The sequence below is a fragment of the Micropterus salmoides genome, unplaced genomic scaffold, assembly GCF_014851395.1.
Source record: "Micropterus salmoides isolate LMB-PRFRI ecotype aquatic unplaced genomic scaffold, ASM1485139v1 Ms_hic_scaffold_2175, whole genome shotgun sequence".
NCBI lineage: Eukaryota > Metazoa > Chordata > Actinopteri > Centrarchiformes > Centrarchidae > Micropterus > Micropterus salmoides.
Window position 1 is genome coordinate 4,112 of NW_024041346.1, and position 23,477 is coordinate 27,588.

At 39.5% G+C, this 23,477-nt stretch overlaps 1 protein-coding gene across 1 annotated transcript; it reads left to right on the plus strand.

The window, feature by feature from the left end:
- Positions 1–211: 211 nt before the first annotated feature.
- Positions 212–23,264, plus strand: LOC119916778 (vasoactive intestinal polypeptide receptor 2-like; the record flags this gene model as incomplete). The annotated part of the gene is made up of 7 exons (XM_038736746.1): positions 212–309; positions 17,277–17,374; positions 18,901–19,039; positions 19,760–19,910; positions 21,340–21,400; positions 21,972–22,041; positions 23,109–23,264. Coding segments are annotated over 7 exons (773 nt in total), but the record flags the coding sequence as incomplete, so codon positions are not given.
- Between the last annotated feature and the right edge of the window lie 213 nt (positions 23,265–23,477).

Sequence of the window (23,477 nt, forward strand, 5' to 3'; positions counted from 1 at the left end):
TTGTCTGTCTGTGGGTGGCGATGGCGCAGTGGATAAGACACATGCCGTTTGTGTGGGAGACCGTCGACCACCGATGTGTCTGAGCAGGACTCTTAACCCCTGGTTGCTCCAGAGGCGTGCGGCCTTTGACATATATGGTAATTGTAAGTCGCTTTGGATTAAAGCTTCAGCTAAAATTAATGTAATAAAATGTGATGTCTGTGTGTCCCAGGTGTCCTCAGCAGGAACTGCACAGAGAACGGTTGGTCTGTCGTCTACCCCGCCATCACCATCGCCTGCTGGTCGAACAACACAGATGAACCCAGTGAGGGAGTTCAGCGTCTGTATGTCACTTCTGTATAAGTTATGTTTGTACTGATGATTGGTGACCTGGAAAGGATAAGCTTTGTGTTCTGATCTGAGCTCTGTGTGCTCGGTTTTCATATCCATATCATCATATTGTTAGTTAGTTAATGCAAAATAATCAGTAACACTTTATTTAGGTAGGAACCAGTGGGTCATAAAATAATAATAAAAAGGGGTCATGGGATAGAAAGAAAGTAAAAAACAACCAATTAATTTTACTCTAATATTTGCTTCTTGTGTGAAATATGGGATATTTTTACTTCTTCAAGCCTCATCCAGTTATTCAAATAAAACCATCAGAGATGTTTAAAAGAGACATGGAGACAAAGGGTCGCAGGTCAACATGGCTTCATTTTCACAAGCTAAAATGGTACTTGTCTAATTTCCTAGGAGGTTTCCTTGATAGCATTACGTAATTTTGAAACATGACAATCTAAGACAGTAACCAATAGAAGAAGAAACCAATTATCTTTTTGTATTATATACAGTTTTTGACTTGAAAGGAACCTGAATTTTAGCAACAGACATCCGGTTATTTATTGGAAACTTTACATTTCAGTTGACAAAGCAATCTCACTTAAAGGACCGTCGGGTGTGTTTCCTGGTTAAAACAAAAATCTACAAAATGCTGCGTGCAGGGTTTAATACCACAATGGTTTCCTTTTGTGTTTTCAATCGGAACAAGTTTACATGTGAAGTCCCACGTGCGGAGGAGAACGTTCTCATAAGTGCAAATCACAGATGTCTGTGGTGTAGGCACATTAGAGGATCTTATCTCCGTTTCAACCCACTTTCAATGCAAACCACCCACAGACCCACTTTTGAAACAGGCGAGACTTGGCTGATCTGTTTTGAAAAAAGCCGACCACGAATTAGTTTCAGTTTGTTTGTTTGTGCAAATTGTGTGCGGTGCAGACAGAAAACCTCCTTTTGACAGGTCAGGTCAGTATTACACAATTAGGAGCAGGTTTCAGTTTTCTGAACTCATGACGCTTCAAGAATCAGGAGTCTGAATGAAAATAATAAAACTACTAATCTAAACATTAATCCATCAGATATCTCCTAGCTGGATTTAGTTTGTTCTCACGGGCAAAATTAAAGGTTGGGAAAGAAACATAAGCACCAAAGATGCTCACAAGTCTCTGAGCTAGAGTCTAAGTTAAGTCTCAAGTCTCTCGTGGTTATAATGAATGTTGCCTGCTGCATTCAATCCAGGCTGCTTAAAAATCTGCATAGCTATAAGGGATTCTGTAACTGTAACCTGTTTTTCCACAGCACAACCATGTAATGTGCAACGCAGTTAATGACAGAATAAAAGCTTATTAATGACTGTAAGTCAACTCCAACTGCAGGCTCTCAAACCAGTGTAACGTTAACTAAATGAAACTGTAACGTTACATGATCAACAATAAACCTGTAACCTGTTTTTCCACTTACAGAGCACACCATGTGATGTGCAATGCGTCTACAACTAATGCGCTTATAAACTACTATAAGTCAACACATCAGACTCTCAAACCCGTTAATCGACTACCACAAGTTTGGCAAGTAAACGCTCATTCATAACGAACGACAGTTGGAGTTAACCTCTGGGAGGTCGTAGCTAAAGCAACAGCAAGCTAACGTTAGATGGCGAATGCTGAGCTAAACTGTCAGGAATTATACTAGAACCCAGATGCAGACACGGAGACAATGCAGCAGTTTATTGATTGAAGCAGAGTGAGCAAACTAGGCAGGGTGAGGTGGCAGGGAGTTTCCTTCTAAGCTGTCTGGACTGTGGCTGGAAGGGTTGCATCTTGGACTTCGAGAGACTTGGAACTGGCAGGCAGGCTGAGCAGGTAGAGCAGGCGATCTGGAGACAGGCGGAGAGAAACTATTTAAAGCAAACTGGTTACTTGATTAACAGGCTTAAAGCTAGACGCTAAGGCAAGACCTACGGTACACGACTTAACAATCCGGCAGGGAATGGAAGTCTGGTCTCTCCTTAAGAAGAGGGAGGGATGGCAGATCAGGAAAGGTGCGCGATTACCAACAGGTGCAGCTAGTGCCAACTCAGGAAGCCGACACGCCCAGGATTGAAAAAACTGAGAGAAGGGAGGGAAGAGAAACAGAACAAAAACACACCAAGCATGCCTCACTCACCCAAAGGAAAAAACAAATCGAAACACACTCACTCAGTCTCAAACTCAGGTGACAGATGCAGGAGTCATGCATGACATAAACATGTTTACAAACCTCATTTCCTAAAAATAAACATTGTTGATTGAGTCCCGCACCTCGAGTCTCGAGGAAAAAAATGTGTAATTAAATTCAGTTACATATGAAAAGGTTACATGATTACATTGGATGTTACATCTAAATATTTTCTGTAAAAAGCTCGGCTATATGTTTCTCATTGTTGCACATTGTCTTCCTTTGCCGTTTCCAGCCACAAAGTTTGATGCTGTTCTGATGCTTCTGATTGGTTCTCATGTTTGAATTTTCAGCGCCACCCGTCTGCCAGTTAAATTACCTCTCAAGCTGTCTTGTAAAAATGGTTAAGAGTAGAAAACTTCGAAAAGGAATCAAAAAGTAATTAAATGTATATGTTACATCACTAAAGTAATTAAATTTTAAATAGGGTAACTTTTTATTGGTAACCTCCAAAGCAACACTGTTCACTGTCTCTACATTGTTATAAATGGTTTTGGGCCAGTTTGGGCCGTATGCACTACATAAAGTAGATGTTTATAGTATAGTCCCAATGAAGGAAAATTTTATGTGTCAAGGATCAGATTTCATCTCCCCAGTTTCTGTTGCATCGCTTCTTATCCACCAATAAGTGGTGTATTAACAAGGCTGATTTCATATCAGCTCAGTGTTTCAGCATCTCTGCATGTGTCTTCATAGATGACACTGTGACCGATAAACCGAGAGGAAGCTCGGGGTTGAGAGAGAGTATATCAAATGCGAGGAAAGAGAGTTTTTTTCTGACCCCAAGCGACCTCTTTCTCTCGTCAGGCCACAGAGAAATTATCGTTTCCTCGTTGTGTTTGTGTTTCTGCACTTACAACATCATCAGGTCTAAACTTCAATCTTACCTGCCTACATGAATACCACCTGTAAAACTCCACATCAACCTCACGTCCCCAAATCCAGACTAAACACTAATTCTGAGCAGGTTTTGAGTTTGTCGGGTGTGAAAAAAATGACACCATGCGAAGTAAATACAGTCAATGTCTGAGTGTGTTGGTGATGGATACTATTTTACCACAACGCAAAGGAAATGGAAGAGCTTCACAAAGCTGAAAGAAAATTAAATATACTGCGGGTGATGGTGAAACAGCTCCAGAAAATATTAGTTTACAAAGAAATAAGTATTTTTAAATTTTAAAAAAAACCTTTGATGTCTCTTTGGTGAAGTTTTCTTGCTTAATTAAAGTTGCAGTTTGATAACGTCTGACGTTGCATAAAGCCTTGTATCATTTCCTGTGGTGATATTTTTTTATATTACCTGCTAAAACAGGATTTTATGATGATGATGATGTTTGTAGTTTATACTGTATTTAAATTATTATTATTGAGTGTATGGATTTGGGACGCAGGACGATAAACATGTTAAACATTTAAAATTTTGGGCAAGCAGCGAATACACAGGTCACAATACATGGACTACTTCAAGTAGATAAATAAATAAATATAATAATAATAAGTAATAAATACAGAGGTTTACGATGCCTGGCACATGTCTAGTTGCCGCTGTCAGCAATATTTAAAAGCCTGATGGCAGAAGGAATAAAATAATTTGCATATCTGTTAGTTTTCCTTGGGGGGGAGGTAGCGCCGTCCTGAGGGCATTAAACAGAATTCCTGACTAAGAACGTGGTCAGGATGACTCACGACCTGTCCAGCCTTCTGGAGCACCTGTTTTTTTCCAGAGGGAGCTCAGGTCTGTCAGCTGATCGCCACTGATGTTGGAGCAGATAATCCATAAAACCTGCAGATAAAAGAAAATGTTAAAAGACTTTCAATAAATGAATAATAAAAGTTGCATAAGATGCTCTGGGAAACATTAAAAGAATTTAGTTTAGCGATTGACTCTGTGTTTTTGTCAAACTTGAGGTTGGAGTCTAACATGGTTCCTAAGTACGTCTCTACAGTTTCAACATTTTCTCCATGAGTGATGCTGGCTTCTGGGTTAAAACGGTTCTTCCTAAAATCAATGATTAACTCCTTAGTTTTTGTCACATTAAGGTCCAGGTAGTTATAATCACACCATTTCACAAATGCTGATAAGGCACTCCCGTGGCCTGATTGAGCCCCCTGGTACTTTTTGCATCAAATAACGCTTTGTCAGCCTTTCTGAAAGTGTCAGTATCCGACGCCCTGAGATGAGAACAGACAACAACACGCGAGTAATTACTCACAGGCACATTAGTGGGAACCTTCTTTGACAGACAGGACCGTTTGGCAGGCAGCACGGATTTGGTACCTACAAGGAGTTAGAGGTTTTATAAGAGACAGTGTTCTCTTAAGAGATGAGGTTTCAAGAGCTTCTTGAAGTTAGAGAGGGACGCCCCTGCTCTGATGGCGTGTGGTAGCTCGTTCCACCATCGTGGTGTCACAGATGACAGCCGGGACTGGGATCGCTTTGTGTGAAGGGATGGCAAAACATAAATTATAAGAAGAACAAGATGACCTGCATGGCTAGATTTGTGCGAACCAACCCTTTAAAGAAAGAGTTCAGGAGGGCAGTGATGTGGACTCAAGACCTCTGAGTTTATGTTCCTAAGCTTTTAAAAAGGTTCCTGAGGTGGAAAAAGGGCATTTTCTGTTTTCACATTTAACAAAAAAGAACATTTGGGGTTTCACTGCTGCCAAAAACAGTGTGATCAGCAGACAGAAAACATCCACGGTACCAGGATTGAGAGTTTTACCACGCTGACCCAGTCTCTTGTTGTGTGGACTTGTGGCGAGACACTGGCTTAAACTCTCAGCTCCTCCAGCTGAGTTGTGGGGGTTCAGGTTCTGGTCTTCTTCTCTCTGCTCTCTGATCCGCCCTCGGCTGTTCCCATATCTGATTCTTCACCAGATGAAGGCAAACAGGAGGCATTCCCCCCCACCTCTTACTCCTTAGAGGAGAGGAGCAGAATGACACAGCTGAATATTTACCCTGTGAATGTTGCAGATGGTTGTAGAAATTAAAAAACACCCCCCGTTGTTTTCTTTACTGTCTTTTACTCAGAGCTGTAAACCTGTGTTATCTGTCTACTCCGTTAGTGTGTATATGTATGTTTAGACCTTCCCGTCGCCCCGAGGCGTCCTGTTTGATGCCACAGAGCTTATTTTCTGACCTTCCCAGTTATTGCTTGTAGTCACGGCTGCATTCCAGGTTTATTCTGAGCTTTAAATAAAGAAAGTAACATCCAGGTTTAAGAGAATATCCGGAACCATTATTGTGTCCACACTGCGGCACACACTCCTCTTGCTCTCTCGTTACATTTGACATGGGAAGTCCGAGTTCAAAGTCGGAAACGGCCCTCTAAGTCGGATTTCAGGAGAACCGCACTACCACGACTTTGTGATCCAAGATGGCTAGTTGTAAACAACGGCTGGCCGAGCACGAGGTTTTCCGACTTGTTAACTGGAACGCCGTCAACTCTGGTGTGCCGTCATTCCCAGCTCCGACTTCCGAGGTAAATGAAACGCACCGTAAGTGACGGTCCTCCATCAGGCGTCAGTGTCTAGTGATTGTGTGAATGTCTCTTGTTTTGGGGACATAAGTAGAGGAAAATCTATTTTATTTCCTTTATTGTCAAAAAAATCAAAAGATCAAAATCAGCAATCTGTTTGTCTGTCTTTCTATATTTTCTGACTTCCTGTCTGTGGCTCTCAGCTCCAAGGCCATTGGTTCCTACTGAAGATGTAACTTTCAAAGAACAGGTCACAAATATATAGTTATTTCTGTGTTTACACTTTTATATACTTTTCAAACACACAGGAGGAAATGGTGCATTTGTTTGGGACTATTTTCAGCGGCCGATGAATCCACATGTATGTGTGACCGAGTCAGAATAAACTACAGTGTGTGTGTTCATGGTGATGAAGGAACATGTGACCCAGTGCAGAAGTGAGGCTCACTGATGGGTTTTTAATAGTGTCTGGACAACAATGGCGCTCTACGGCTCAGAGGAAGAAAGGATATCAGTCTGTGATAAACACAGGACTTGTTTTATCAAGTAGTCTCCGTTTATTAAGCATCAAGCAAAGAAGAAGAACTCACTATGTGTGAGTCTGACCTTTATACCGTCAGCGCAGGTGGAGTGCGACTCTGTCTCTGGACAGAAGAGTTCAGTGTAGGTGTGTGTGTGTTGTGTCCTCAGCTACTGGAACATTCGGCCTGTTTTTAGTTCTCGTTTTTCTTGCCTTAGTTACTATTTTCTTAGATAGGCGGCAGACACAGTTAAACCGCACTCCATCTGTCGACACAGTTAGCGTTTATAAGTAATGCATCTTTTAGCAAAGTTAAACTTAGCTCATAGCACAACACGGGTTTTATTGACAAGAAGAAAAATATAGAATATCACAAGACCGATCCTCTAAAAGTGAAAACTTTTCTGTGGATTTACCAGGCAAGGTGACAGAAATCATACAACTTCACAAGTGATTAAAAACATGTTGGTGGTAAAAGCAGCTAAATTAATAAGCTAGAAAGCACTTTAATATGGACAAAATTACATAATTCATTTGAAAATCCACAACTCATCAGTTATCAAAACTTTTAATGTAAAAAAAAAATGAATGTGGCGCGTTTAGCTCAGTTTCCTCGCAGTCCACTGTCCTGTCAATAAAGTCCAAAAAAAGGCCCACAAATATCTTTAAAAACAAAATAAAAAAATGAATCATAATGCGATTTGTATTTATGTCACAACTGCGTACGTAGCTGTTGGCTCTGCTGTTAAGGAGTTGGTTTGAAAAAGGGACTGATTTTGTTTTTACAGAAGTGTTTCAGTTATAACAGATCAAACAAATAAACACTAACATGCACGCAGAACAAAACACATCCAGTCGGGTGCAAGGAGAGGCGGAGAAGTGTGAGGAGAGCGCACGCATGTAGTTTTGTCTGTTGCTGCAATTTAATAACTAAATATTCCGAAGATAAGGAAGGCTCATTAAGTAAAACTCTGAAAAGCTGTGACCGGGAGGTCGCCGGTTCAATCCCACTGAGGTGCCCTTGTGCAAGGCCCATAACTCCTCCAGTGGAGCTGCTCAGCGGCCAGCAGGATTGGGCAGTTTCCAGATGTGAATGTGTAACAGTGTGATGGTGATCAGGGCCTTCCTGCAAGTGAAGCTTCCTGAATAAATGAAGGTTAAATAAAAAAATAAATAATGAAAGTAACGCCTCAAAAATTACCATCCATAATCGCAGCAGCAAGAAACCCTTCAAGTCTGAATTTATTCGCCACTTTCACTCACTCGACACTAGGAAGGAAGAAACGTTTGAATGATGAAGTGCTTCAAGCTCTTAAACTGTTATTTCTTTGCTGTCACAAGCTACAAAGTGAAATGACGTCTTAAATCCTCTGCAGACAAATGAAGTCTGCGATAACTTTCCTGGTCGAGCATCTTAAATGAGAGCAATATTCAAATTTGACCATCAGGTCTCTTAATTTAGCATCTCATCTAAGCTTTCTGTGGGTCTCTGTGCAGTTTCCTTTCCAGAGCCATCTTTCTTTTTAACATCTCTCTGTATTTCTCTGTTTACAGAATCTTTTTCCTCATCGCCGGACTGTTTTTCTTTCCTCTGTGTGTGTAAACATGCACACACACATGGTTGTTCAAGACGTCAATCTCTTTTATTTCTTTCCCCGCTTGCTGCAGTTTTCAAACTTCTGCTTTAGGAACAGGATGTGTGCATATCGCAGTCTTGCTTTCATAATCTTCCCCATGTACAATAGTTTAGATAAACATTTCATATCTTGGTTTATACCAATTAAAACTGTAACGACGCTGGAACTTAAAGCAAGATGAAGCGCGATGCGGCTGACCTACATCATCTGACTGCCTGACCGAGAGCTGACACTGCTGATGCTGTGGAGATTTACTGAAGCTCAGAAATAGATAAGGAGGCTGTTTGTGCGACGTTGCCTTGTATAGAAAAATGTACCAATGCTCCGTTCGACAGTTGTGCAAAGAAAAACAAATGAACTTCCTTTTATAAACTGTAGTGACAAGTGCTGGGACTTTGGCCCAACTGCTGCATGTGAACTGAGCACCGAATCTTAACATTTTTATTGTGTTGATTTGTTCTTTGCACATGTGGATGTCAGTAAATTCTCGTCAGGCACATTGTTTGGCTCGATTCATCCACATCATTGTTGTCAAATGTATTTATTTCCACTGCCACAGTCAGCCATACATGGATGTAGAGGCACTCACAATCACGTTTGCATATCAATGTCCCCTTCTTGGTCTTCATCTTCTTCTACTTAAACTTCCTTCTTCATCTTCTTCTACTTCTTCTTCTTCTTTGTCTTCATCATCTTTTTCTACTTCTTCATCGTCTACTTCTTCGCTTTCTTCATCTTCCTCTTCTTCTACTTCGATTTCATCTACTACTTCTTCCTCTTCTTCTACTTCATTGTCTTTGTCTGCTTCTTTTTTTTCTTCTTCTTCTTCTTCATCTTCCTCTTTTACTTTGTCTTCTCCCTCTTCTTCCACTTCTTCTTCTTTTACTTATTTATTATTTCTTATTGTACTTATTATACATCTTCTCTTAATTCTTCTTCTACTTCTTTGTCTTCTCCTTCATCTTCCTCGTCTTTTACTTCTTCTTCTTTTACTTCTTCTTCTACATCTTAGGTGCGTTTGACTTCATGCGACGCTGCGTAGCGCTGACAAGAAATTGTGTCCGACGTTTGCCGAACGCCACCATGTCACGTCATTAAAACCTTACGGGAGCAAGGCGGCTGCACAAAGTTGAAACCACGCTTTTGCCAGGCCTCGCGGCACACAAGAAAAATGCCGCAATCAGTCATTGATCTCAGCTCACACTGGTAGAATGTGTCCGACTTGACTGCGCCGTTTTTATTCCCTGTCCCTGCAGTCGTCTGCCGCTCACGTTAGACTATGAAGTCAGCGAAAGTCAGCCGCAGTCATCTTGAACGCACCTCTTCTCTTTATTCTTCTTCTTTTACTTCTTTGTCTTCTACATCTTCTTCTTCTAGTTTTAGTTATTCTACATCTTCTCCTTATTCTTCTTCTACTTGTACTTCCCTGTAAATGAAAAGAACAGTAAAGGAACGCCTAATTTCACACTTTGTGTCGCACCAGCGAGGTTCTCCAACAGCAGCTGCTGTCATTACGCTGTAAGGAGCTGTCACAAACACACTTGCGGCTGTGGCTATTTACAAAATAAACTGCAGTTGTGATAAAAGTAACGCTGTCTTTTTGTCAGCATTGTGGTTGTCTTGTCTGAATAATGGACAAACATGCTCATGTACCGTGTGAGCATGAAAAGTGTAGCGTGAAGATCAATATGAACGCCAAGTTTAACAAGAGCAGCGATATCTTGAAATATCTGTTTATTTAAACTCACTGGAGGACCCAAAATCAAACATAATTTAGGGTTGAATGTTTAACAGTTTATAAAGAAGCTGCAGCAGACATCGCTTTGTTTTGCAAAGGAGGGACAGTTTTACTCTTGTGAGTATAAATTATGGTTTTGGTGTTTGACAATCAAAGTAGCATCTTGTTTCCAGCCTGTGTTGAATAGACAGACGCAGGATGAGCAGCATATTTAGGTTCTTCAGTTGAATAATGGCTTTGATCGTTTTGTTTTTTTAATTGCAAAGTTTAAAATAGAGCAGCAAACTGATGAAAGAAGAGAAAACAAAAACAAAGGGTTTTTGAGGAGGCGAGTTATGTAAGAATAACAGTAAAGCAAAACAGAAGCTCATGAATCATGTATTGTACACACATCTGAGCTGTGTGACAGAAAGCAGTTGAACATAAAGATGGATTTTAACAGCACACACACACACACACACACACACACACACAGCTGGCTTGTGATCCTCTCCAGAGCCCTCAGGTGTGGGATTCCACCTCTTTGACTCTCAGTAGAGCTTTCTATTTGTTTCCTGTTGAAGAGACAGAGGTTTTCCGTCTGGGAAACATTCAGCTGAGACCAGGCGTCACTGCTGGCACTCAGATACAGATCCTCACACAGCAGACGCAGCTGATCGTCTCTGATCACTCTCACCGCCAGACAGAACTGATCACACACTTACTTCAAACACTAGTTTTCAAACCAACTTTGATGCCACGTGTGGACTCAAACACAAGATGACATTTCTTTGTGAAGTGAACCCCAAACAACATGCTGGCATCGTGTCCTTATGGAAAAGACAACTTGTTTTCTGCTCCACTCAACTATGTAAAAGAAGTCCAAACAACATGGAGGAAAAGCTCAAGCCTAACACTAAGACGTGCTATGTGTGGAAACACATCGCTCAGGAGATGAACTAATATGTCCTGCAGCAGCTTAACGGCAACGTGAGATAATAACTTCCCAGTGTGAGCGAGAGAATGTAAATTTCGTGCACAGTGCTAAACGTACCTGCAAGCGTCTGGTTTGTTGGAGAGGAGAGACTCCCACATCATTCGTCTTTTCTTCTTCACACAGCACATCTGCTGCTCACATAACGAACCTCTGTCAAATGTCTGTGACACCCTGGAAAATCCGCCTATGTGTCTCTTTGGTATTTGTCTCCGATAAAGAACTGATAAAACTGATTTTTTTGGCCTTTATTGCCCCTGTGGATTAGGAGTTAAGATACCGACCATAAACCAAAATGCCCCCGGATAAATTGGGGGTTGTGGGCCTTGAAAATTTTGTACATTTTAAAGTTAAATGTATTAATTTGGTGCAAAATTTAGAGGCTATCTATGAAGAACTTGGTACGCTTGCAAACAATGTTGTGCTCTAATAAACTATTTGATCATAAACCCATTGTATAGCTGTAATTGGTGATGAACATTAGTCATTAGTAGTGATGAACAAAAGTCGACAAACCCTAAATCAAAGAACAGAAGACAGAATAAGTAATTTCCCTGACATTTTATTGTTGTTTTTTTACTTTTATTGGAGACTTGTATCATGTTTTATACTTTCTGTGAATATAATCCAATTACTTGTCTTTGTAAGAGAGAAACGGACAGGATAAAGTCGCTAACCTGCCTGTTAGCTCGCTCTGCGCCGTTACAGTGGATGTACCATAAAGGCTTTAATACGTGTGCACTCCAAATGTAGGCGCGGCTAGCTTAATCGCCGTCTCACAAACGACTCCCAGAAACAGACCGTTAACGTTACTGTAGTTGCCTCAAAAGAAAAGTGGTTGTCTCGAGTTGGAGGCCAAAGTGCCTGAGCGCGGAGCAGCGCCCACAGCGTTAGAGGTCTGTAATGTTATTATGAGATGTAAAAATATATTTCGGTTCATTTTGAAACTATGGCAGAGCAAATTAGACTATGGCGGGCCGCTTAATAAGCTTTTTCAACCGCGCTGGTTAAATTTACACTGTGTCGTGGGTACGAGTCACTCTAGCCTGATTGAGAGGTCACCGTGGTAACAACTTGTCAATCACGCCATAATAAATCCCGCCCTGAATCATACTCTGCTTTCTGGTCTATTTTCCTCTAAATGGGACCATAATTCACTAAATGAACATCATGTTGTGTTGAAGAAGACTTGAAACTCATTAGGAAAGTGTTTACTGAGGTAAGAAGTAGCCTCATTTTACCATTATTTCTAATGGAACCAGACTTCTTTTTGCAACCAGAAGAGTCGCCCCCTGCTGGCTGTTCGATAGAATGCAGGTTTGAGGGACTTCCGCGTTGGCTTCACGTCTCAGACCGGAAGCTTCCCGCTTGTGCTCTACTATATTTTGGAAGCCAATGTTGTACTTTTTACTCCACTACATGTATTTGACAGCTTTTTACTGCAGTAGTTACTTTGCAGATTTGTGTTATTATTACAAAAAAAGTAACCAAGTAGTAAATTATGATGTATTAGTATAGATTACACCACCTAGCAGTATGTAAAGTTATTAAAATTAGCCCCCACCTTTACCAGCTTCACTTAACTGTTTTAGAAATTAAAGATTTTAACAAATGAAAAATACACTTGCAGCTTCCTTCATGAATTTGTAACTTAATTGTGTGACAAATTTACTATTTGGGCAATTTGTTATACTTTGAAATGTATGCTTTTACACGTCTAAAAAAAATTTTCTACATTTTAAACGTACAGCAGTGACCTCATTTGTGTGCACATACATTTTGCACGGGGGCATTGTCACAAACAGGAAAGGGCCTGCCCCAAACGGTTGTCACACGGTTAGAAGACCACTTAAACACCAGAACGCTAAAGGTTTTTTGTCAGTGGAACTTAGAAACTGAACCCAAACCCCTCTGTTTTAACTATAATGATTGTGCATTTCTTTGTAAATAATTTTTTCTGAAATTTTTTGTTTGAAAGATTACAGAGAAAATTGTGTAAATTTTAAATCCTGGTCACAAAAACGATTTCGGTCATGGTCTTCCCATTCCTCTGGTCTCTGCCATGAGTCGGTCTTATTTAATACACAGCGCACAGGAGCAGAAGAAAAAGACAGTGCACCAGATTTAGACTTCTATCATGGCCAGGAAGCTGTTCAGCCTAAAGTTCAACATCGCTTTAATTCTTTGGTGTCAGAGAGGAAGACAGAAAGAGCGAGCGAGCCAGAGTTTATGGACAGAGGTGTGTTTGGACATAGAAGGCAGTGAGGCTGCAGCAGACCAAAGCCAGCAGGTCATCAGCTCCCAGCCAGACGGCCTGACAATCAAACTCAGGAATGAGACACGGATGCCAGGCTGTGACTGTCTGTTTGCGTATGTGTGTGCGTATTTATAGCGGACAGACCGAGAGTGGAAGACGTACTGAACCTCTTTATACTTAAGTAAAAGTAGTAATGCCTCAGTGGAAAAATACTCTGTTACTCTGCGTTCACTTCTTAAAGGCCCTTCTTAGAAGTTACAACAGATATTTCACATCAGAGATTTCTGCGGAAAAGTTGATGCCACATATTTCTGTTGCTAAAGAAGGATTTAGCAGTGTCTGAAGTCAAATGTGACAACAGTTTTTTGATTATTCATGTTGCCAGGCCGCTGGCATGTGTTCCTGATCACACCACACACACACACACACACACACACACACACACACACACACACACACCTGATGCAGCAGATTAGCTGAGTTTTAACCTCTTAATGATTAACAGCTTAGGGTGTTTTCTTTCCAACTTTAACTATAATTGTTGTGCACTCACTGTAATAATGAATATTTAATGTTATAGAGAATATCAGCAGCTTTAAAGTTAAAGAAATATGCAAATGTGTGGAAATTAGAAAGCAGTCGGGGTCAGTTGATGTACACCGATTAACTTTACGACCACCTGCTGGTCATAATTGTAGGTCTCACATTTGCCGCCCCAAAACAGCCCTGACCAGTCGAAGCCCTGACTCCACTGTGTGTGCGCTGTGTGTTTTGACCAGCATCAACGTTTTCCGCAGTCTGACCTACAACTAATGCGTCTGTTGGATCGGATCACGCGGGCCAGCCTTCGCTCTCCCCCTGTCAGGGGTCATAATGTTATGGCTGATCGGTGTACATTGACATGAAAATCCCCAAATCTGAAGATTGATGGATTTTTGTAAACCTTGTGAGAAGGAAGGAAAGACTAAAGCAGGATAGAACAGAGGGAACAAATGAAACAGATAAAAGGAAGAAACAAGGCAAGAGTTATAAAACAAAAACAAAGGAAAGACAAAATGTGAGAAGGAAAAGCAGAGACAACGAAGGACAAGACAAAGGATGAAAAAAGAAATATGGAAAGAAGGACAGAGAGGAGAAAGTCTCCAGAAATAGAAATATTTAAGTAAAGTGTCTCGAGATGATGTAAGTACAGCAGCTGCAGAAGTGGATGTACAGCACTTTCAACTTCACTGTTTGTGTGTGAGTGCTCTTTGACATCGATCTTTATGAGGACCAGTTAAGAGTTTGTACCTTGCGAGTCACGATATCATTGCAAAGAGAGACATTTTGGCTGGTCCTGTTGTTTGAGGATAAAAATTTGGGGTTAAAGTTAGAATTAGTTTTAGATTAAAGGTGACCTATTGTGTCAAATCTATAATGTCACGCTGTCGGATGTTCATGTTAAACATGGCCAAAGCTTCAAATAATGGTAAATATATTTAAAATAAGGAGACAGTTCTCCAGGGTCAGTTGCACGCAGCTCTATCCTCCTGGCAACCGCTACGCTCAGTCTGTCTATACCGCTCAGCGCGACACGCCGGCCTTTTGAAGTAGAATTTAAAGTTGTTCAATATGTCGCCAAGAAAGTGCTGCGTCAAACAAGATTGGTTATAGGCAGTATAAGATAGAAAATATAGAACTATAATATAAGGCTGGAAATGCAGCATTATAGGTCCCCTTTAAGGTAACAGCTGCGGTTTGTAGAGGTTTGATTTTATTGTCAAGGTTAAGAATGGAGTTAGCTGCCGGGGGCATGCATGATGTTAATGAGGCTCCTCGCATATATAGAAGTACAAATGTGCTTGTTTAGAAATGAACATGTCAATGTGTAATAAGAGACTGTCCTCACCAGAAAAACGACGTGTTAGGGACCAAGCAGTCAGGCGGGAGGAGTCACGAGAGAATTTTTATTTTCCCAAAAAATTTATGACAAGGTTTGGGCCTGTAAAAAAAAAAAAAAGGTCAAATAAACAGAACATAACTTAAGCTTTGAACATAAGAAACTCAAAAATACAACTGACCTACTACAAGAGAAACAAAGGGGGCTTTATACTGGCTGATCAGACCAATTTTGACACACAGGGGGAGACTAACAACAACAACACTACTACATAAACTACAAATAACAGCAAAACCAACTAAAAACTTATTCCAAAAGAAATGTAATCTTATTTAACATTAACTAAACAACAATACTTCATATAATATAATCTAAACCCAAAGTATCTCGGGAGAGAATGAAGCTACCCCCCCGGACATAACAAGCAGTGGTGGTGTCAGTTAGGCCACCTCCCCTATAAAGCCGCCCCTGCTCCAGCCGCCGTCCCTTTAAGCCAGCAGCAACGTTAACCACTTACTTAACGTTGGTATGCATAGTTTTGGGAGGCATGCACAATGTTGACACATGCAAATGTTTCCATGCGAGTGTATTTAAATGTGGTTAACAGTAGGTGAAAAGGTTTACAGTTGGTGTACATTAATGTGCGCGTGCTCATGCACGGTCTAAATATATTTACTGAGAGAGTGCGTGAGTGTGTGAATGTCCAGTTAATCGCCAGATGGTGTGTCAGACGGGGGGAATGTTGTTTATAGATGACGAGAGAGCGATGAACACCAGGCACCGACACACACACACACACAGAAATAGAGCAGTAATACACAACTCTAAAGTCCAGATCCATCTCTGTGTGTCGGCCTGAAGAGTTTATGGAGAGTTTGTGCTGTTTTGACATAGACCAGACTCATCCTGAATCCTGCTCTTATTGTAAAAGAGCGTCTCCACTCTTAAAAACCAGAAGCTCAATGAGTGCTGCTGTCTCGTCCTTCAGTCTCCTCGCTGTTGGGCGGTGTGGGAAAATGTGCCTGGACTTATGTGTGCTGTTTTAAAGGTAAAAGGAGGTTTTCAGGTACACTGAGAATACTTGTTTCTGATTGGCCACGGGGTTTTTATTATTCCCTCCTCTTCAGCTCTCGAAATGACCACACAAGGCTCCTCCTGATCTCTTCAGTTACCAGGCTGCAGCTTTGTTTGCTTGTTGGAGAAGTAAACAATAATTGTTCACACAGCCATTTTATTTGTTTAATGTGTAGATTAACAAAACAGAGAGCAGCGCCTCCAAGTGGCTTCAACCGACTGCCTTTACTGAAGTTTTCTACTTTTACTCCATGACATCTATTTGACAGCTTCAGTCACCAGTTACTAGTTAATAGAAATCAACTATTAAATTACGATATATATTATTGTATTAGCTCCACCTTATCCAGCTGCACCATTAAACTGATGAACACATTAATGCATCTCTAATAATAATCCGGTAATATAATATATGCTGTTCTAAAATGGTCCATAATGAGTTTGTTTACTTTTGGTACTTTAATTTTGTGCCTATACTAACAGACTTTTACTTAAGTAATGCAGGAGTTTTATTGTAACAGAATATTTTTACACTGTTATTACCTCCTTTACTAAAGTAAAGTTTGAGGTACTTATTCTACCACTGCCTACAGTGTGTAGCTGTCATGTTAAGACCAGTTTAATCTGGAAAAAAGAGTTTGTTTACTTTTAATTTTAAAAATTGAAGCTTGGGTTCTGTCCAAACACACTCCCAGGTTCGTTCATGAATTTGCGACTTAATTGATTGACACATTCACTATTTGAGCAGTTAGGTAAACATAGAAATGTGTACATTTACATTAAAATAAACATTTTTATATAAGTTTAGTTTATTGTGATGCTGAGCAAGTTTGAATGCTAGTAGTCTCTATTATTCTTTTATGACCTGTATATCTTGTTTATTTCATAATTTTTATATAGGTTTATGTCTAATAAAGCTGTTTCTGATTCTGATGCAGGTCTTTCACTTGTAACAGAAGAGTTTTACACTTTAGTGTTGTTTTTACAGAAATTAAAGAGCTGACTACACAACAGGAAAATATTGTTTGATTTGTATTTAAAGTGCTATTTGTATGTAATAAGATAGATTAATATAAAATTAAATCAAAGAATGCAATTAAAATGGCGAGCTTTGACTGTTAAGGAGCCTTTCAAGCCTTAGCTTTTCCTTTAACATTTATTTTCTGTGTTTGTGTGTCCAGCTGGTCTTCTACAAAGTGGTGAAGATACTGTCCACTCTGGGCCACAGCCTGACCCTCATCTCTCTGCTCACCAGCACCATCGTCATCTGTTTGTTCAGGTAGACACACGTACGCCACACACACCGCCCGCCATTCACACGACCACGCCGGTTAAACAAGTGAGACAAGGTGTTCAAACTGAGATTCTTTTCGCAGATGCTCGGTGCATCTTCAGGTATCTCAGATAAATAAATACAGTTTGTGTGCACACAGACAGACGCACCTTTTTCAAATAACCCAGAGCGAAGGCACTGTGTTCTAACAAATTAGGTAAAGGTTAATGTCCTTTGTTTATGCCTTTATAGAACCGATCGTTTGTTTACAATAACTTCCTGGTAGAAAATATACAATTTAATTGCAGCGACATGATGAATGTTTTCTTTTTTCATGATGTTATTTCAAAGTGTTTACATCTCATTCATCTAAAATGCATGTTGTATGCTTTCATATAATATTAATAACAACACTTTCACTTAAATGAATTTGGAGACCTAATTTTCCTAAATGAAAGCTTGAGCTTATCCAAAACTAGATCATGCTTTTGGGTGGATTTGATTTATCAGAGACGTTAGCAAAGCAACATAGTAAATACGTCAGATAGGTCGGATCACTGTGTTTAAATGTTGCAGTTAGGCTCAATCCCCACCTCCCCCAATCTGCATGTCTAAGTATCCTTGAGCAAACCCTAGGAGCCCCAAATCTCTGTGTGGATATGTATGAATGTTCGGCTGTGGATCACTTTCTGTCTGTAATATAAATGTATACTCAAAATATTTTTATTGCGGTATAAATAGCTATATTTTCATATCTAGCTGTGAAAAATGAACACTGTCTTAAGTCTGAAAACTAATAATAATAATAATAATAATCTGTTGAATGGATGTGTTCAGTGCTCCATGGTTGCTCCACAGTCTGCAGAATAAGAGGTATGTCATTATAAGATGTGATGATTCTGTCTGGGAAAGAGAGTTTCAAGAGCATCGATGTCAAGGTTGCATCAAGAATGGTTTCAAGATCTGCTCGTTTTAAACATCCCTCACACGTAAGACATCAAAAATGACCAATTATCATTTAGTTAACTATAACTCATCTGGCAGAAACAGTATCTTAAGCTCACATGTGTTTCTCCCCCATGTGAAGTAAATTAATTAAAGTTTTTTTTTTTCTATGCAAACACAGATAATTAAGGTTATTTTAATAGAAATGTATGATGATGGTCGACAGTTTAGAGTCGTCTCCCACATTTACTGAGGAATACATCAGGCTTGCTGTGCAAAGGTGTTAACCTTAGAACCTAACACTTTCAGGATTTGTTAAGGATTTACTCAGGATATATAATATAAACCTCAGTAGACTCTCTTAAACACATGAATGTCTCCTAACACACAGAGTACTCAGGGAGATAACAGCGTGTTGTAAAAATGTGTGATGAAAGCTGCAGCTCAGTCTGGATCAGCTCCAGCGGTTCACTCGGCTGCTATCAGCATGTTTAGATACCACATCCTTCAGTGGATTCACACCCCGACACCCTCTGTAAACACACTTCTACACATTCCTGTGTGTGTGTGTGTGTATGTACATGCAGGAGGCTGCACTGCACGAGGAACTACATCCATCTGAACTTGTTTGTGTCGTTCATGCTGCGAGCCGTGGCCGTGCTGGCCAAGGACACGCTGCTCTTCTCAGCCGATGAAAACACAGACTGCAGCACGCAGCCATCGCTGGTGACTTCATGCACACACATTTATTTTTACCGTTCCTAAGAGGAGCTTTCCTAAAATGAAAATAGACAGTCTAATATGATCTAATACAATTAGTTTGAACCATATGTATATGTATTAATATGTATATGTGTGTTCGTATATATATGTAAATATAAACACATACAGTGTACATATATGTATATAGATATATGCATGTGTATATGTATATACTACGGACAGTATATATGTGAATATATTGTATGTATGTATGTATATATATATATGTACAGTATGTATATGTTAATATAGATATACAAGTATGTGTATCTGTATGTATTTATATACAGCACATAACTGTTTAGCTTGCCTTTTTATTTCTTCCTATAGGGCTGCTTGTATTCACTTTACTACTTTATTATTTTTATTCTTTTCTAATTTAAATTATTGTTATATTATTATTATATATATTTGTTTATGTGTACTATGGAGGGGCCTACCACTGAATTTCATTGTTCAAATCTGTATAATGACAACAGTTCCTTCAAGCTTTACTGTGTTCTCTATAAAAACCAGGAGAATCTTTGTCTTAGTATCTAAATTCAATATTTAATTATTTGTCTTTTTGATTCATGTCTTAAAAAACATTTATCATTACATTATTTATCATTACATTATTTATCATTACATTCAGCTTTACTGTTGTTGCATGTGAGTGTAATAAAAACAAATATGTTGTTGTAGGTGGGCTGTAAGGCCAGTCTGGTGTTCTTCAACTACTTCATCATGGCCAACTTCTTCTGGCTGCTGGTGGAGGGTCTCTACCTGCACACGCTGCTGCTCGTCATCCACAACTACTCCATCCGCCTCTCCATCTACATGCTCATCGGCTGGGGTAGGCAGCTCAACAGCAGGAGCTTGGGTCTTTCTTAGTGTGGTTCTGAATATTTCTCTAACCACGTTGATGGCTGAAGTCAGGGGATTGTACAGCCTGTTTCCAGCAGGGCTAGCACGATTTGTAGAAAGTATTTGAAATCATGGAAATTATTCACAAATATTCTGCAACGCATACCAATATTTTAATTTTTCTTTAATTATATATTACAATAGTTTAGTTATTAATAGTTAATTAGGGCCCAAGCACGAAACGTGTGAGGTCCCTGTTGTTAAAACAGTTATTTATATGACTTCAGTGTAAATGCTCAGATCTGTACCAAACTTTACATGGTCAATAACAGTCCCATCCTGAAAACATCTACATGAAAATATTCACTCAACGTCATAGGGCCACACACTGGTAAAAGGAAGTAAGCTGTTTCTAACAAAACATGGCCGCCTCACACCTCGACGCACTACACGTGCAAGGGCCCGCCCAACGCTGCTTGTTGTTATTTTTCTTGTCTTGATCACTTTTTATATGATGTACAGTACATCATATATAATAGTACATATATAATAAGATTTAAAAGATTAAAGCCACTATATGTAGAACCGTCTGACTTTATTTCCCACCAGTGGCAGCATCAGAAAAAAAACTAACGGCAACTAACAAAGGGAACACACAGACTAAAATACACAAGTGATAACAAGACACAGGTGAAAAGAGAGGCCCAGACAATCAAACAGGCGGGGAAACACACAAAGACAGGAAGTAAAGTAACACAAGACTGATGAGGAAGGATGCTTTCAAAATAAAACAGGAAATAATAAACAAAAACCATGACAAATATGAAGTTATAGCCAGCAGCTTGTTAGCTTAGTCTAGCATAGACTTGAAACGGGAAAACAGCAATCCTGGCTCGGGCTAAAGGTAAATTTATCCTCCTACCAGCAGCTCTAAAGCCCACTAAGTTATATGTTACACTTTGTTTGTTTGATTTGTACAAAAAAACAAAACAGTAGCTGTTTCCTTTTGTTACTTTGTGCCAAACTACGCTAACTAGCTGTAGCTTCATATTTACCACACGGGGACATGAGAGTGGTACCGTACAAAAACACTCACGTACATTGACACGTGCACAGACAGACAGACAGACATCATCATGCTGGTGAAGCAGATCAGTGTATTGCAAGAAAGGTCTGGTCTTAAACAGTCTCCTGGCCTCTCAGTCCCGTTCTGTCTCAGCTGCTGCCACCTTCTTCCACCATCCATCACCACTTAACCAACGCTTCCTCTTACTAATGCATTTCCATTTAGCGCCAGCTGTTTCATGTACCTGTGTGTGTACAGTAGTCGTCATAGTCCCTGCGTGGCACCTTGTGTGGATGTTCTGTGTCTGGCAGACGGAGAATCTAAACAGACTTTTCTCTCCTCTGTCTCCCAGGAATCCCTTTTGTTTTCATGGTTGCGTGGATCATATGTAGGATAAACATGGAGGACACGAGGTGAGTGTGCACGTCCTGCTCTGCACAGCTGCAAAATGTTTGCATTTTAATAAACAACCTTCTTGTTTATTAAAATGCAAACACTGTTGTCAGCCACTAGAGGCTGACAACCTCTAGATTTCATGAAATTATATTAAGTGTTGCTTCCCTTCACAGTATAAATAGGATTACAGTATGAGTATGTTCATATGTCTGAAAGGGATCTTTGATTCTTTGTAATATTATCTTCACTTTTCTTCTAAAAAAATCTTGCTAACTTGAACCTTTGCTAGCATGAAAGTACTCTCATTCGTTCGTGGCTCCCACATGAATCAGATTTACTCGCTCACCCTTTTGCCTGCCTTCCAGTTTGACAACCACTAATTTAACAAATGAGGCCCATTGGTTTCCCCAAAAGAAAACATTTTGGAGAACCTTTAGGCAACAGACATTTGGTGTTTTGAGTCGGTCCTTTGATGGTTGTTGAAGGCATTATAGCAGCTTGTTAGTTTACTTATAGAGGAAGCCAGCTCTGGTTTTACAAATACTAAAAAACTATAAAAACTTCACAGATTTATTTTCTTATTTTCAGGTGTTGGGAGATGAACGACAACCCTGTCCCCAATAGACTGATCGACTGGCCCATCGTGGCATCTGTCATCGTGAGTTTTGCTCCAACATCTTATCATAATACTGTAATTTTTTAAAGAGTTCAGTAACTTTTTTTATTTAAAAATGCACATTTTATATTATCAACTAAAGCACTTCATTGCAGTTGGAATTTATAATAATAACTATAACTATAAATAAATAACTATGAAACATATACAGTAGATTCACAAAACTATATAACAATTAACATTCAGCATCTTTTTTTGTGTGACTTTAATCAACCAGCTGTGTAAACTCACAGTAACATCTGGAGACATTTTAATAACTTAATATGATATCTCAGTGCATGTGCGTCGGTCTTTGGCATCACATCTAAAAACAGAGATAACGTTTAGATAACGTTCAATCATTCAGCAGTTTGTTTCTAAACATGTTTGCAAGCAGATGATCAGTCAGAACACCAAAGCAAGATGTGGCGCTTGTGCCGCGTAATAATGACGTATGTCAATGTCAAAACACTTTTATAAAAACATTATACATTAATATTTTCTACTTTCAATTACTTACAACATCTGCCCTGATCATAATACCCAATAATCATTCATTTTCAGAATTTAACCCTTTAAATGACAGTTTGTTTACACAGTGCCATTGTTTTTCTTAATGGCGAAAACAAAAAAAAGTTTTAAAAAATGTTTAATGAATGCAAAGTGGATGTTTTAGAGCCTGGTATATGTCAAAGATCATGCACTTTTTTGTGCTGTGTCATATTACAAAGAAATATAGCTCTGGAGATGTTAAGGGACAAAAGAAAACTGCAATAAAACAATTATACATTAATATTATTTTCCACTTTCAGGGACTTAAATCTTTTGACCAACATCTGCCCTGATCATAACACCAATATCATATCATGTATTTTTCATCATTTAACCCTTTTAATGCCAGTTTGTTTACATGATGCCACTGTTTATTTAAAAATCAGTTCTCTAAAAAGAAATTAAATTTCGTTGTTGTACTTTTACGATTTCACGTATTCTAAATTAGATCTTTGTGGTGTTGAAGACAGACATTTACTAACGGGGCTCTTTCTCCCTGTTTTGTGTTTCTCTACAAGATCAACTTCATTATCTTCATCAGCATCATCCGCATCTTGGTGCAGAAGCTGCGCTGCACTGACGTCGGAGGAAATGAGCAATCGCAATACAAGTACGCTCCCAGAACACCAGGACATATTTTACCTTTTATTTATTTGATTTTTACATTACGTTAGGCAACATGGTGATAGCGCAGTACCTAAGAACACATACTTTTGGCATGGGAGACGTGGTTTGATTCCCGCTGCAACACATCCACCATGTGTTTCTGAGCAAGACACTTACCCCTAGTTGCTCCAGAGGCGTGCGACCTCTGACACATATAGCAATTGTAAGTCGCTTTGGATAAAAGCGTCAGCTAAATCACTAATTAATTATCAATATAAATA